This window comes from Neomonachus schauinslandi, chromosome 1 (genome assembly GCF_002201575.2).
Source record: "Neomonachus schauinslandi chromosome 1, ASM220157v2, whole genome shotgun sequence".
Taxonomy (NCBI): domain Eukaryota; kingdom Metazoa; phylum Chordata; class Mammalia; order Carnivora; family Phocidae; genus Neomonachus; species Neomonachus schauinslandi.
The window spans coordinates 8,818,977-8,833,937 of record NC_058403.1 but is presented as its reverse complement, the minus strand read 5'-3'; the positions used below and the strand labels follow the sequence as shown (position 1 = coordinate 8,833,937).

General features: G+C 42.6%; 1 protein-coding gene across 4 annotated transcripts in view; it reads left to right on the top strand.

Annotated features, from left to right (window-relative positions):
- The window catches only part of DOP1B (DOP1 leucine zipper like protein B), a 101,128-nt gene extending 86,426 nt beyond the window's left edge, over positions 1-14,702 (top strand). For 2 of the 4 annotated variants that reach the window (XM_044919434.1, XM_021678071.1), the window contains 10 exons: positions 1,526-1,608; positions 1,851-1,960; positions 2,085-2,231; positions 3,208-3,269; positions 3,775-3,903; positions 7,801-7,937; positions 11,005-11,060; positions 11,277-11,438; positions 13,336-13,465; positions 14,214-14,702. In XM_044919434.1, coding sequence (XP_044775369.1) covers positions 1,526-1,608; positions 1,851-1,960; positions 2,085-2,231; positions 3,208-3,269; positions 3,775-3,903; positions 7,801-7,937; positions 11,005-11,060; positions 11,277-11,438; positions 13,336-13,465; positions 14,214-14,465 — 1,268 coding nt within the window. In that variant the 3' untranslated portion in view covers positions 14,466-14,702. Of the gene's footprint in view, positions 1-1,522; positions 1,609-1,850; positions 1,961-2,084; positions 2,232-3,207; positions 3,270-3,774; positions 3,904-7,800; positions 7,938-11,004; positions 11,061-11,276; positions 11,439-13,335; positions 13,466-14,213 lie in introns of those variants that run through there. The other 2 variants (XM_021678072.2, XR_002479705.2) reach the window with 2 other exon arrangements.
- The last annotated feature ends 259 nt before the right edge of the window (positions 14,703-14,961 follow it).

Below are 14,961 nucleotides of genomic sequence, written 5' to 3'. Positions count from 1 at the left end.
ATTATATAACAGAAAATTGAGCTTGGTTTTGCAAGTATTACATTTGAGATGTCAGAAAAAAAGAGAAGGAGCCAGAAAAGACACTTAAGTGGTCACTGGGGTAGGAGAAAAACCAAGAGCACAGAGTCATGAAACAGGAGAAGAGGGTGCTTCCAGAAGGAGGGAGGGGTAACACAATGGAAGGCTGTTGAGAAACAGAGGAAGGTCGGACAGAGATCCACTGGGCTTGACAACATGGAAGCCACGGGGGTGGGAACACTGGAGCGGGTAGAAAGGAGGAGGAGGAGGCCGTGAATGCAGAGAATCCTTGAAGCTCACTGGTCAGTAGGACAGAAACCAAATAGAACTAAAGACCAAAGAATACCCCTTGTTTGCTTTGTTTTTGAATTGGAATATTCCAGAGCATATTTATATGGTGACAGATCTGTGCAGCAGAGGAAGAAATAAAGAGAGAAAGGATAGAAAGTGAAGCTCTTGATGGCCATGGGGCCAAGCTTGATGTCATAAATAGAATTACTGTTCTTCCATAGGAGCCAGGAACATGTCTATCAAAACAGGAGATAAGGCAGAGAATGTATATATATATATACATGTTCTAGATTCATAGCACATAGGAGCCAAACTGAGGGAGTTCCTGTTTGTTTCCATTAATTTTCTCAGTGAAATAGGAGGTGCGTTATCAGCTGAGAAGGGAAGAATGTTGATGGTTATCGAGGGAAGGTCTGCAAGAATGACGTTGCAGAGTAGGAAAGCCAGCATACTGCCAGGGTACAGATGGTAGGACTATCTGGTAGCATCAGGTCCTTTTTGAGATTCATGGTCATGAAGGAAAGTGAGATCTATTTCATCGTTGTTTGGTTTTCTCCAGAGCATTTAGCTACACAGAACCACACAGGCTGATCTGTGGGTTTAGCCAGCTTTGCATTTTTCCAGGTGAGTGCCTCAGAGGGAGAGAGCAGCAAAACAGCCCAGGATGTTTGCCGGTAGATGGGAGACCACGGGTATAGGTGGGGAGGCGAGAAGGGCAGACCTGGAGGAGTTGACGGGTGGTCAGGGTGGCAGGCCAAAGGGTTTGGTGGTCTGTGCAAGCGTTCGGGAAAGGTAAGATGTGGTCAGAGAGGGAGGCTGGAAATGGAGATTTGGGAAATTGGTGAAGCCAAGGGTGTGATGGTGACAGTGGGTGACCGAGCTGGGACAGAGTAACAGATTGTTGGAAGAGAGAAGTTTAGGGGGTCAGGGGCCCAGAGGGTAGGATCATCATCCAAGGGGATGTGGACATTCTGAGAACAATGCTGAGAAGAGAGATTGGGAGGAGGACAGTGAGTCAGTGCTAATTTATTTGATCACAATGCCGATTCTTCCTGAAGTTGAACATGTTGACAGAGAGGAGCCCCTAAGGTATACTTACATACATCCTCAGTATGCAAGGCTGGGGTGCATCACGCACATCCATGTGATGTTTCAGGGGCATAAATGGTGGCCCATCCGCCATGATTAAAGCAGAAATGCCTCTTTCTGTCAGCAGATACCACCGCCGCGGCTTCAGCAATGGTGTCCGCGTCTGCCCCTTCGGTGTACAGCGTGCAGGCCCTGTCCCTCCTGGCAGAGGTCAGTGCACACCTGACTTGTCCTCCCTCGATGGCATGATGGCCAGCCCGGAGCTTCGTGCAGGCGCTCCGTTCTCAGGCCAGTGAGTGCGGGCCGCCCCTCCCGGCTGGCCTGCAGAGCCGAGCTCGGCCTCAAGCTGCCCCTGGGACTTGTCTTGTTAGGTTGTGTGCCCCTCGAGGATGAGTTCTTACTGTCACCGGCTTTAGAAGGTTTCTGTTTTCCTTGTGATCCCGCTCTGATAGGTCCTGGCATCTCTCCTGGACATGGTTTATCGAAGTGACGAGAAGGAGAAAGCGGTGCCCTTGATCTCCCGCTTGCTTTATTACGTGTTTCCTTACTTACGCAATCACAGGTAACGCCGTCTCCTCCCTGGTGTCCCGCCGGTAGGGAGCAAAATCGGTTATGGGAAATGTACCAAGTGGCTTTCTTTGCACAGTCTTTGACATTGACCCTTTTCCCTCCCCACCCCTGTTCAGTGCCTACAACGCTCCCAGCTTCCGGGCCGGCGCTCAGCTGCTGAGCTCCCTGAGTGGCTACGCCTATACGAAGCGAGCCTGGAAGAAAGAAGTCTTGGAGTTATTCTTGGACCCTGCTTTCTTTCAGATGGACACTTGCTGTGCACAGTAAGAAACGCTGTTCTGACAAAGGGCTGCTGCAAATCCTCAAGTGGAAAAAGTGTTTCGGTTGACATAATTCTCATACTTGAAAGGGGAGCAGTTAGCATCAACCCAGATCCCAGGACGTCCCTGTCACAAGCCCTCATGTTAACTGTGTTCATGGCAGAGGGGGTGGGTGTTCTAAAAATATAGAGGTGCATTTTTTTTATCAAAAGGATTTCAGTTACGAGAGCATATAATCCCCAGAGCGCACAATCCAGGGTTCCAGTGTCCCCTGGCCTAGTGCTGCTCCAGCTTGGAGTCACAGATACTCCAACTCAGATGACAGAGCCCGCTGGTGACACTGTGTTGTCCTTATCCCACGTCTCAGCTCACGCTTCACAAGTTCTCACTGAGACCGTGCAGCCAGGCCAGGCCCGGCCCTGCTGCTGAGGGACAGATGTGAGGTGAACTCCCTGCGCCCTTTCCTGGGAAGTCAACAAAACCACTATGTTGGCTCTCCCCCTGTCATGGCTGACGTCTTTATCAGTGGCATGGATGGGGGGTGGCGATTGGTTGAAGTTTGCCCTGCTATCCCCCGAGTCCTGTGGCTTTCACCTTGAAGTCCTGTTGCTCTTCTGGGGAGCCCACTTGAAAATTAGTCGTATTTGATGTCGCTACTCCCAGTTCTTTCCATCAGCACAAGCGTATGAACAGCCTCCTGTGTGAACACAGGGCAACTCTTGAAAAAAACATTTTTCTTTTACTGTAAGCTGGGAATTATTCATTCTTTCATTTGTTATTCATCACCTGTGTTGTTAAGTTTATAAATGAAAAGCTTTTGCTCAGCTTTCCCTTGTATTAGAACCTGTTCATTTCCCTAACTTCTTTTCAGAAAACAGGTTTTAATAGATCTCAAAGGGGCTTGTTCTTTTCTTGATGCCTCTATTCAGACTGTCATCCTTTACATATTTAATTAATTTTGCCTTCTTTTAATATCCAGTTGGAAGTCCATTATTGACCATCTTCTGACTCACGAGAAAACAATGTTTAAAGATTTAATGAGTAAGTTGTATATTACTTGCACATAAACCACACTTTTAAAGGACTGATCCCATCATAATCGGCTTTTACCACAGAGCTCAAAACTCCACTCGGATCTTTAATGATGCCATCTAAGCTGCAAACTGTAACATAATGTGCATAATGTGTCAGGACTCATGAATGAGCCTCCCGGTCCCAGTCTATTGGCCAGAAGGCCCAACAACCTTTCCTACACCTTTACAGTGGGGGAATATTTTTGAAAGTAATGATAGGTTTACCATGATTTATTAGGAGTACTTGTCTGTCCCTCATATCCTCTTCTAGTGCCCTATTGTTTAATGTCATTAAAGAAGTATTTGTATTTACAAATAAATATGTGAATAATAACCACAAGATCATAATTACTTAGTCAGGACCATGATTTTCACCAGGAAGGATAGAAATGTACATGATTATGAATGTCCTGTCACTTACCTCTGATTGCGGTTTTCCCACTAAATGGAACTTACTGCTGTATTTATTCTAGACATGCAGAGCAGTTCTTTAAAACTGTTCTCAAGTTTTGAGCAGAAAGCCATGCTGCTAAAGCGCCAGGCTTTTGCTGTCTTCAGTGGAGAACTTGATCAATACCACCTTTACCTTCCTCTGATACAAGGTAAGAAGGCCACCCCACCCTCACCCCAGCCCTGCCCCCTCGTGGGTGGACCCCCGGCTGGCTGAGATGGGCCGGCCGCCAGAGAGGCCCACAGCACGTTCTGGCCGGATGGAGGAGTGTCAAAATGAGTACTTGTAGAAGAACTCCGGAAATTTACCTTTGAATCTGAAACTTTATTTTAAAAGTCAATGATTGTAATGCTATGAGTTTTTATTAGGTAGTTCTAAAAGTCTGACAGTACTTTCTTAGCGTCGTCTCCTGCTAGGTCCCACCTGCAGTCAAGATACTTGGAGGTTACAGCACTAACCCCCAAGGCTAGTGAAGGAGAAGTCCTTAACCTTTCCTTAACAGTTTTTCTCTCTTTTGTACTCACCATATTCCTTGCTTCAAAAATGAATTATTACAGCTATTGTACATGATTTTAAAGGGTTTTTTTCCCTCATAAAATGTGGAGGTGGTGAAGTGGGCATTCTGTCTAAATTCACCCTTCTCCAAGATACAAAAGAATTCTCAAATAGAAATGTGTTTCCCTTAAGACTCATAGCCTGAATGGAATCAGATAAAATTAATACAATTCTTAAAGGAGTTGTTTAATATTATGAAGACTAGTGTAACAAATAATTTTACAAATATTAGAATTATGTTGTAAATTCTTTATTGAGGGCCAGGTTTACTAAGGTATAATTTACATACAATAAAAGTCACCCTTTTGGGTATATAGTTCTGTAAATTTTGATGAGCACATGTAGTCATGGAACCATCACCATAGTCAACATGCAGAACATTTCCATCACCCAGAAAGTTCTCCTCTGCCCCTTGGAAGTCATCCCCCTACCCTTCCGTGGCCCCTAGCAAGTGCTAATCTGCCTTCCGCTCATACAGTTTCATCTTTTCCAGAATGTCCTAAATGTAATTAGGTGGAGTGCAGCCTTTGAGTCCGGCTTCTTTGACTTGCATAATGTATTTTGAGAGTCATCCGTTCCATCGTATTTATCAACAGCATACTGTTTTTTATTGCTGAACAGCATTCCATTCTGTGACTTGCTCATCAGTTCACCAATGGTAGGGCATTCGGGTTGTTTCCAGGTAGAATTATGACATAAATCTCTTGCTCTGCCCTTTAAAAAAAGTGTTTATAAACATCTGTCAGTTGGGACTCCTGGTGGCTTAGTAGGCTAAGTGCCTGACTCTTGATCTCAGCTCAGGTCTTGATCTCAGGGTCTTGAGTTCAAGGCCTGCACTGGGCTCCATGCCAGGCGTGGAGCCTACAATCAGTCAATAGATAAATAAATATATAAACGTATCTGTCAGCTCACAAAGCATGTTCTCTTGCCCAAGTCATCCTGATTACTCTTAATATTAGTAGTAATTGGGCGCCTGGGTGGCTCAGTTGGTTAAGCGACTGCCTTCGGCTCAGGTCATGATCATGGAGTCCCGGGATCGAGTCCCACGTCGGGCTTCCTGCTCAGCAGGGAGTCTGCCTCTCTCTCTGACCCTCCCCCCTCTCATGCTCTCTATCTCATTCTCTCTCTCAAATAAATAAATAAAATCTTTAAAAAAAAAGATTTAAAAAAAAAATATTAGTAGTAATTATCAGCCCATGTGCCTCCTTGATTAACTATTTGAAAGGCCCTAATTGTTGTAGTTCAGAACATTAATAGCTCTCACAATTATTAATTATGACTATATTTTATATTTGCAATAATAAAATATCTTTATACTAAAACTGACGTAATTTCAACCTGTGAAACACGTAAGGAGATCTTCACGTCATGATGTCCTGAGTACTTGAAATACATGAAAGCTAATGTTCAGATATCAACAGATCCTTTCTTGAATTGCTGATTCAGTCAGATGGTGGCCAGGATTGCCAGTAAGGGTGAAGGCAGCTCTCCAAAGACTTTGGCTGAATGCAGAGGGCCGTAAGAGACTCTTAACTCTAGGAAACAAACAGAAGGTCACTGGAGGGGATGGGCATTTCGGAAGGCACTGGATGTGATGAGCACTGGGTGTTATATGCAACTGATGAATCACTAAATTATACCTAATAGTACAGAATAGAAACTAATAGAAACTAATAGTACAGTATATGTTAACGAAATTGGATTTACATTTAAAAAAAAAAGTGAATGCAGAGTCAAAGCCGTACTTTGTTGCATCCCTACAAATCATAGAGGGGAGAAACAAGAACAGGAATCACCTGTCCTCTAGTGCGTGTGCAGCGTCCGTGGTGGTCTGTATGCACCTGGTCACTCAACAGCGCTGGAAAGTGCAGCCTTGAGTCCGCTCTCAGTGGAGGCAAGAGGAGGAAGCTAGAAAGGAGAACGTGTAGGCCAGTGCACCAGACAGTCCCTTTGGTGCCTTTCCACTCTGAGGTCAAACACCTGTTCGTTCCCTCCCCCGTCTCCCATCACACACACCTTTAAAATGCAGGGTAAGGCCCAGAGAGCTAAAGAGACAGTATTAGGCATGTAGAACAGGAAAAGAACAGACCAGAGCCTTTCTCAAACAGTGTCATATGGTTTGACCACGGCAGAATCTAAGCATCCAATGTTCTAAGAAATCATGCCTCTGAGAGGAAGAGAGAGGTAGGGGCAATATAATACTGTATGTATTCTATAAAAGTGTGTGTGTGTGTGTGCACGTGCGCACTGACTAAATTCAGAGATGGTTTGGGGCCCTTAGGGAAGGAGAAATTTCTCCACATACCCCTGCATTTTGCATAGCTCAAGTGCTGTATTTCTAAAAATGCTCCATGTTTTAAAAAATAGACATTTTTACCCCCTCTCATTTTTTGTTAACTGACACTTTACAGGGGCGCCTGGGTGGCTCAGTCGGTTAAGCATCTGCCTTCAGTTCGGGTCATAGTCCCAGCGTTCTGGGATTGAGCCCTGCATCGGGCTTTCTGCTCAGCAAGGAGCCTGCTTCTCCCTCTCCCTCTGCTGCTCCCCCTGCTTGTGTGCATGCTCTCTCTCTGTCAAACAAATAAATCTTAAAAAAAAACAAAAAAACCCTGACACTTTACAAAGCACTTTCCTTTTATTGTCATTGTCCCCTAAACTGTTGAAAGGCCCAGCCTCCGGGAGGTCCTGGGGTAATAGAATTCAGAGCATTCGTTCTCTGATAGTCTTGGGACACTTGACTGGCCCCTGTGGAGCAATAATGCCCAGGCTGAAAAAGCAAGATGTATAAACCTACTCAAGCTAGTTCAGATAAAGGCAAGTTTATTACTAAGATACTACAAACAAATCTTAACTAGCATGACTGTAGTTTAGCTGTTTGCCATAGCAATTTGTTATGTTCCTAAGAAACCTTAAATTATGGGGAGGAAAATCACATTCTGCAGACAGTTACTTCAGTGGAGAAGTGGGGAAGACTGCTAGGGGCTAGAGGAACTCACACCTTTTTTCCCTACAGGAATTAAAGTTTTTGTCTTGGCCATGAAATCCCAACTTCATTGAATACCTCTCCTTTTATTCACTCACGCCACTTCCCACTCCTCACTCTCAGAATATGGTGTCAGCGGCCAGCCAACCTCTGTGATCCTAGAGCACCATCACTCACCAAGGACTGTCTGTGGTTCTTGTGTCTTATATTTCATATTCTCAGAAGAGAATTTAATGGTCATTGGTCATCCAGTGGATTTCTGGGTTAAGTCAGAAGTTGATATTTTTCTGGTCAGCTGTGGCAGGGAAATAAGAGCCACTTGGTTCATTCCTTTAGCAAAGGCCATGAACTGCTTCACCTCATAAAGAAGAGGGCTGGAGGTAAACAAGGGGGGGGGTCTTAGGCTGCATTGTTGTTAAATGTCAAAACAAATACAGTTTTATATTTTTGTCTAATGAGAAACCTCAAACTGCATATTTGTGTGACATCTTTAAAATCTTCTTTCCTTAGAACGCCTGACAGACAATCTCAGAGTTGGACAGACATCCATAGTTGCTGCTCAGATGTTTCTTTTTTTCAGAGTTTTGCTGCTAAGAATATCTCCCCAACATTTGACTTCATTGTGGCCCATAATGGTCTCTGAGTTAGTAAGTACAAATATTTTACTCTTAAAAGCGGGACTGGAGCTTTCTTAAATGCTTTTTTCAGGAATAGTATACTATTTCATATATATCTTAATTTTATCTGCAAAATTTTCAACCAAGCTCATAGCACACAGTCAGCTCTTGGTTAAATAGGGAATTTTTTTTGAGACAGAACCATTTAATGTATCTCTGGGAAATTTTATAGTTTGTATAAACAAAGTATAAAACTTTAAGGCACAGTGAATAACTATGTACACGTTACTAACTGGCCACCATTGGACAAGTTGAGAAGGTAAAATTCAAGAAACATAAAATCTCTGTAAGTTACTATCTTCCTGCTACTACAGTCAGGAAAGTTCCTAGGCAAGCTCTTTTAGATCTAGTGCCTCTAGGGAGAAAAGATTCAGATCATCTTTAGATATGGATGCCTTCACAATATCTGAGCTGGAGGTGCCATCTCAAGTGAAGTCAAAAGCAAATTAGAGGGAAGATGTCAGGTTATCGTGTTTCCAAGCTACTGGTGTAAACTGTAATTTATGGTGACATTAATTACATAATCTGCAGATTAATCCCTTAAATTCTAAATTATAGAGTTTACACCCATGACTAGAAATATTACCACCACATACCATGACCTACCGTACCATACCATGAATCTGCGTAACTAAAGATTCCTAATGAAAAATAATCTTTCCTAAATCTTTCATATATCCATTGAAGAACTTCATGGCCAGATGTTCACATTCACTGATAATGGATTTCCATAATAGGCCCACTGTACCTATGTTGTGAGTTTCTTTGAAACCATATCTTATATAGAAATATTTAAGGTTGATGGGCGCCTGGGTGGCTCGGTCGGTTAAGCGTCTGCCCTCAGCTCAGGTCATGATCCCGGGGTCCTGGGATGGAGCCCCGCGTCGGGCTCCTTCCTCAGTGGGGAGCCTTCTTCTTCCCTCTCCCTCTGCCTGCCACTCCCCTTGCTTGTGCTCTCTCTCTCTGTGTGTCAAATAAGTAAATAAAATCTTTTAAAAAAAATTTAAGGTTGAAAGCTTACTGCTGTTTAGAAGGCTATTAACAACGATTAATCTCTGAAAGCACTATAAGTTTGTGGGTAGGCTTTTAAGAGCAGCATTTCTGAAATACTCCACACATTTAGTTCTTCTTCCTTACTCACATCTAGTTGTAAATTAGTCATACAGATATGTCATAAGATTCTAAACATATATTTAGGAATATTTTCAAAATCTTTTTCAGGAATAATGTACTATTTCATATATATCTAATTTTATCTGAAAATTTTCAAGTTGATAACACATAGCTTTTGGTTGAATAGAGAATACTTTATCTTCTGCAATCATATTTGATCTTTTTTTTTTTTTAAAGATTTTATTTATTTATTTGACAGAGACATAGCGAGAGAGGGAACACAAGCAGGGGGAGTGGGAGAGGGAGAAGCAGGCTTCCCGCTTAGCAGGGAGCCCGATGCAAGGCTCGATCCCAGGACCCTCAGACCATGACCTGAGCCGAAGGCAGACACTTAACGACTGAGCCACCCAGGTGCCCCTCATATTTGATCTTTTAACTGTCAGCTTATTCCAACTAATTTGTATTGTTTGATATTATTTGCTATTTTTTAAGCTGGTTTTTTCCAGTTTTACCGAGATATAATTGACATACAGTAGTATATAACCTTAAGGTGTACAGTGATTTGACTAACATACATGGTGAAGTGAGGACCACAGGAAGTTTAGCTAACATCCATCATCTCGTCGATATGAAAAGAGAAAGAAAAAGATTCTTCCTTGTGATAAGAACTCTTAAGATTTACTTTTAATAATTTCATATATACCCTACAGCAATGTTAACTATTGTCATGTTGGATGTGACACCCCTAGTACTTTTTTATCTTAAAATGAAAGTTTGTACTTTCTGGCCATCTTCATCCCATTTCCCCTCCCTCACACCTGCCTTTGGTAACCACAAATCTGGTCTCTTTTTCTATGAATTTGGCTTATTTTTGTTTTTTAAGATTCTACATACAAATTAGATTATGCAGTATTTGTCTGACTTGTTTCACTTATTATAATATCTTGAGGGTTCATCCATGTTGTTCCAAACGGCAGGATTTCCTCCTTTTTTATAGCTGAGTGATATTCCACTGTATAATGTACAACATTTTCTTTATCCATTCATCCATCGGTAGACATTTAGGTTGTTTCCATGTCTTGTAAATAATGCTGCAGTGAATACAGGAATGCAGATATCTCGTCAACATCGTGTTTGCATTTCCTTCTGATGTACACCCAGAAGTGTAATTCCCGTATCAGAAGGTAGCTCTGTTTTTAACTTTTTTGAGGAACCTCCTTTCCACAGTGGCTGCACCAGTTTGCATTTCCACCTACAGTGCACGAGCGTTCCTTTTCTCCACATCCTCACCGACACTGGTTGTCTCTCTTTCTGATGCTAGCCATTCCGACAGGTGTGAGGTGATATCTCACTGGGGTTTTTGTTTGTTTGTTTTGCATTTTCCGGATGGTTAATGATGCAGAGCATCTTTTCATGGACCTGTGGGCCATGATATCTTCTTTGGAAATGTCTATTCAGGGGGTGCCTGGGTGACTCAGGCGTTAAGCGTCTGCCTTTGGCTCAGGTCATGATCCCAGGGTCCTGGGATCGAGCCCCACGTCGGGCTCCCTGCTCACTGGGGAGCCTGCTTCTCCCTCTCCCACTCCCCCTGCTTATGTTCCCTCTCTCGCTGTCTCTGTGTCAAATAAATAAATAAAACGTTAAAAAAAAAAAAAAAGGAAATATCTATTCGGGTCCTTTGCCTGTTTTTAAATTAAGTTATTTGCTTTTTTGTTACTGAGTTGTATGAGTTTTTTAATATATTTTGGATATTAACCCCTTATCAGATATTTGGTTTGCAAATATTTTTCCCCACGCTGTAGGTTGTCTTTTCATTTTGCTGATTGTTTTGCTTTGTTATTTTTTATGGCCATATACATTCTAAACATCAAGCTGGGTTTAATCTCTCTCAAATAGTAAATTGAATTTATGTTTTCTTTTTAAGATTCAGATATTCATACAGCTTGAAGAAGATCTGAAAGAGGATGATGAATTATTAAGGTGAGTTGTGCAAGGGTCTGTGCGCATATGTGAGCAGACATCACTTTGTGATGTACAGTTATCTAACAGTCAGTGTTATTTTCTTCAAGTACTTGTGAAGGGACCAGCTATTTGACCATTTCTTAAACAGAAAAAACTCCTTATGGACCTTGCACAGGCAAATGGACTACAGCGTATGTGAACGAATTTATAACGAGTTTCTTTGCAAATTTATAGAAACAGCAACAAAATCAACAGAATGAAAGTTTCAGTTGCCGATGGAAATGGGCCCTCAGTGGGGGAGATACCCCAGAGTGAACTGGTCTTATATTTATCAGCTTGCAAATTCCTGGACACAGCACTTTCTTTTCCACCTGACAAGATGCCGTTATTTCAAATGTAAGTCAGATAAGACCATGTGTCCTCTTTGAAATGGTGACTTTCCTTGTCAGCACTTTCACTTTGTTGTGTAGGGTGTGTGAGAAGCCCCGGTTGGGGTTTCTAGTGGCGGATGAGAATACCAGGTTTCAGAGTTCTTACAACACCTGTGGTTTCCTGAATTTGGCTCATAATAGTGTTTATGGATGGGTTTCTGGGCAGGGGGGGAGGGGGGTGTTGAGCGGGCTTTGCTATTGAATGCGTATAAAACAAGAGTCACGGGCTGGTGGTCCTCACTGCATTTGTGTAGATTTCTTTGTTTGTTTTTAATTAAATAAATGGAACACTCGGGAGCCTGGGTGGCTGAGTTGGTTAAACGACTGCCTTCGGCTCAGGTCATGATCCTGGAGTCTCAGGATCGAGTCCCGCATCGGGCTTCCTGCTCAGCAGGGAGTCTGCTTCTCCTTCTGACCCTCCCCGCTCTCATGTGCTCTCTCTTTCTCATTCTCTCTCTCAAATAAATAAATAAAATATTTAAAATAAATAAATAAATAAAATAAATGGAACACTCTTATCTCCAGCTCACTTTGCCCCTATTGGCTTACATTTCCTATAGGCTTAACACAGCTGCTCATATGGTTAATTTCATGCCTGGCCCCAGATACCACTTCTCTCTGTCCTATCCCCCTACAGAGATAAGAGAATAATCATGTAGAACTGTTTGTGGTTAAAATGTCGGTTCTTCTTAAGTGCATATTACAAAGTGAAAGAAGCCAATCTGAAGTGGCTACATACTGTATGATTCCAGCTCTGTGATACTCTGGGAAAGGCAAAACTATGGAGACAGTAAAAAGATTGTCAGGGGTTACAAGAGAGGGAGTCAGAACACAGAGGATTTTTAGGAGAGTGAAACTACTTTATTTGATACTATAATGGTGGATACATGTCATTATACATTTATTCAAACCCACAGAATGCACACCACCAGAGTTAGCCCTATGGTAAACTCTGGACTTTGGAGGGCATCGCATGGCCGGGCGGGTGGTGGGGGGGGGGCACATACGGACTTTCCAGGCAATTGTGTTGGGAACCTAAACCTGCTGTAAGAAAAGAAAGTTTTTTTGTTTTTTTAATTTAATTTTTTTTTTGATGTAGTGTTCCATGTTTCATTGTTTGTGTATAACACCCAGTGCTCCATGCAGAACGTGCCCTCCCCAATACCCATCACCAGGCTAACCCATCCTCCCACCCCCCCCCCCTCTAGAACCCTCAGTTTGTTTCTCAGAGTCCATCGTCTCTCATGGTTCGTCTCCCCCACCGACTCCCCCCCTTCATTCTTCCCCTCCTGCTATCTTCTTAGAAAAGAAAGTTTTTTTTAAGTGGGTTCTGATGTATAGGAGTATGCATAGCGGCATTATGCATAATAAGCAAAAAGTGGAGACAGTCTAAAGTCCATCGATGTATGAGTATCTGTACAGTGAAATATCCGGCAATAAAAGAAATGAAGTACCGACGTTTCCTTACAGCATGGATGGACCTTGGCAGCAGCATATGAAGTGAAAGAAGCCATTCACAAAAAACCACATGCTCTATGATCCAGTTTATATGAACTGTCCCAAATAAGAAAATATGAAGAGACAGAAAATAGATTAGTGGTGGCCCAGACGAAGGGGGTGCAAGGGATTGCAGGGTGATAGCTGAAGGGAGCAGGGATTCCCCTTGGGGTGATGAAAATATCCTAAAGTTGACTATGGTGATGGATAGACAATCCTGCAAATAAACGAAAGTCTATTAAAGTATACACTTCAAATGGGTGAATTGTATGGTGTGTGAATTATATCTCAATAAAACTGTTCAAAAATCTTTTTGAAGTGGGCTCTGAGTCAGCATGCCTGACATCAGATTTTTTTTCATCCAGTTACAGGTGGGCGTTTGTTCCAGAAGTGGACACAGAGGGCCCTGCCTTCCTGTCAGATCTAGAGGAGAATCACCAAGAATGCAAACCCCACACCGTTAGGATTCTCGAACTTCTAAAATTAAAATATGGGGTAAATGTCTTCCTTTTTGCAATTTATATTTGTAGCAGAAGGGAGAAAGTCTAGGCAGCAGAAGTCCTCTACGTGCCACTTGATTTTAACAACTTTGAATAATTTTCTAAAGTTCTTTGATCCGAGTGTTAAAACTTGGAGGTGGTATAAAGCCCATCTTTATTTTCTCATTTATATGTCACTTTCTCATCCCAGTTGCTGAGGTAAGCATCCTGGATAACAGGATCGGGATCTGTGGAAGTAGTTTTATACAGAGTCCCTGTATTATGCAGAGGAAGGGCCGGCGGGAAGAATGGCCGGGGCCTGGGGGGCTGAGGTGACATCCTGGTGGAAAATGTCAGTTGAAGACCAGCATTTGAGTTCATTTGGAAACTGCCATTAGTACTGGTAGTGAATGTTCGTAAAGAACCCACTGCTTGGGGCGCCTGGGTGGCTCTGTCGTTAAGCATCTGCCTTCGGCTCAGGTCATGGTCCCATGGTCCCAGGGTCCTGGGATCGAGCCCCGCATCGGGCTCCCTGCTCCGTGGGAAGCCTGCTTCTCCCTCTCCCGCTCCCCCTGCTTGTGTTCCCTCTCTCGCTGTCTCTCTCTCTGTCAAAAAATAAATAAAATCTTAAAAAAAAAAAAAATGAACCCACTGCTTAGGTTGGCTGCCTGCATGTACCTCACTTGCATCTCTAACCCTTAGCAAAGCCATATTATCTTTATGAGGTGGTTGTGGTTTTTGTTTTGTTTTGTTATGTTTTGCAGGAAATTGGCAGCTCTGATGAGATCACCATGAAGAATGAATTCCCCCTTCTGCGCCAACATTCTGTTTCCAGCATCAGGCAACTGAAGCCATTCTTCCAGACTCTAAATTGTGCTTTTAAAACCCAGAGTAAACTGCCTGCCGATACCCGAGGACCTCCAGTCTTGGAGTTTCCTGTCACAGATAGCCCAAGGGTCTTGAAACAACTAGAAGAATGTGTTGAATATGATTTTTTGGAACATCTGGAATCTTAACCACATAAGACAGAATTTCAGAACATATCCTGAAAGCCAGGATATATTCTAAACAAGAAAGGAGCCAGGATAGTGCTTTTAAATAAGTCTTTTTCCATTTTCAAGGTCGATTTCAGATAATTTTCTGTTGGGCAATAAAACACACCTCCCTAAATGCCTTGTAATATATTTGGATCTGATTGTATGTTTCTTCCTCAATTTATGTAAAGAAAATAAAATTAATATATCATCTAATGCTAGCACAAAATGTGTAATATGAAGTGTGAAGGTAATGAGTTTTCTTTGTTGATGTAGATATGTGTGGGCTGTCAGTATATTTCTCTAAAAGTTTACACTTGTTGAATATTACTTTTAACCTTTCACACATGTCCTTTTTTTCTTTAAAGATTTATTTATTTGAGAGAGAGAGAGTGAGAGAGAGCGTGAGAGGGGAGAGGGCCAGAGGGAGAAGCAGACTCCCCACTGAGTGGGGAGCCCAATGTGGGACTCGATCCTA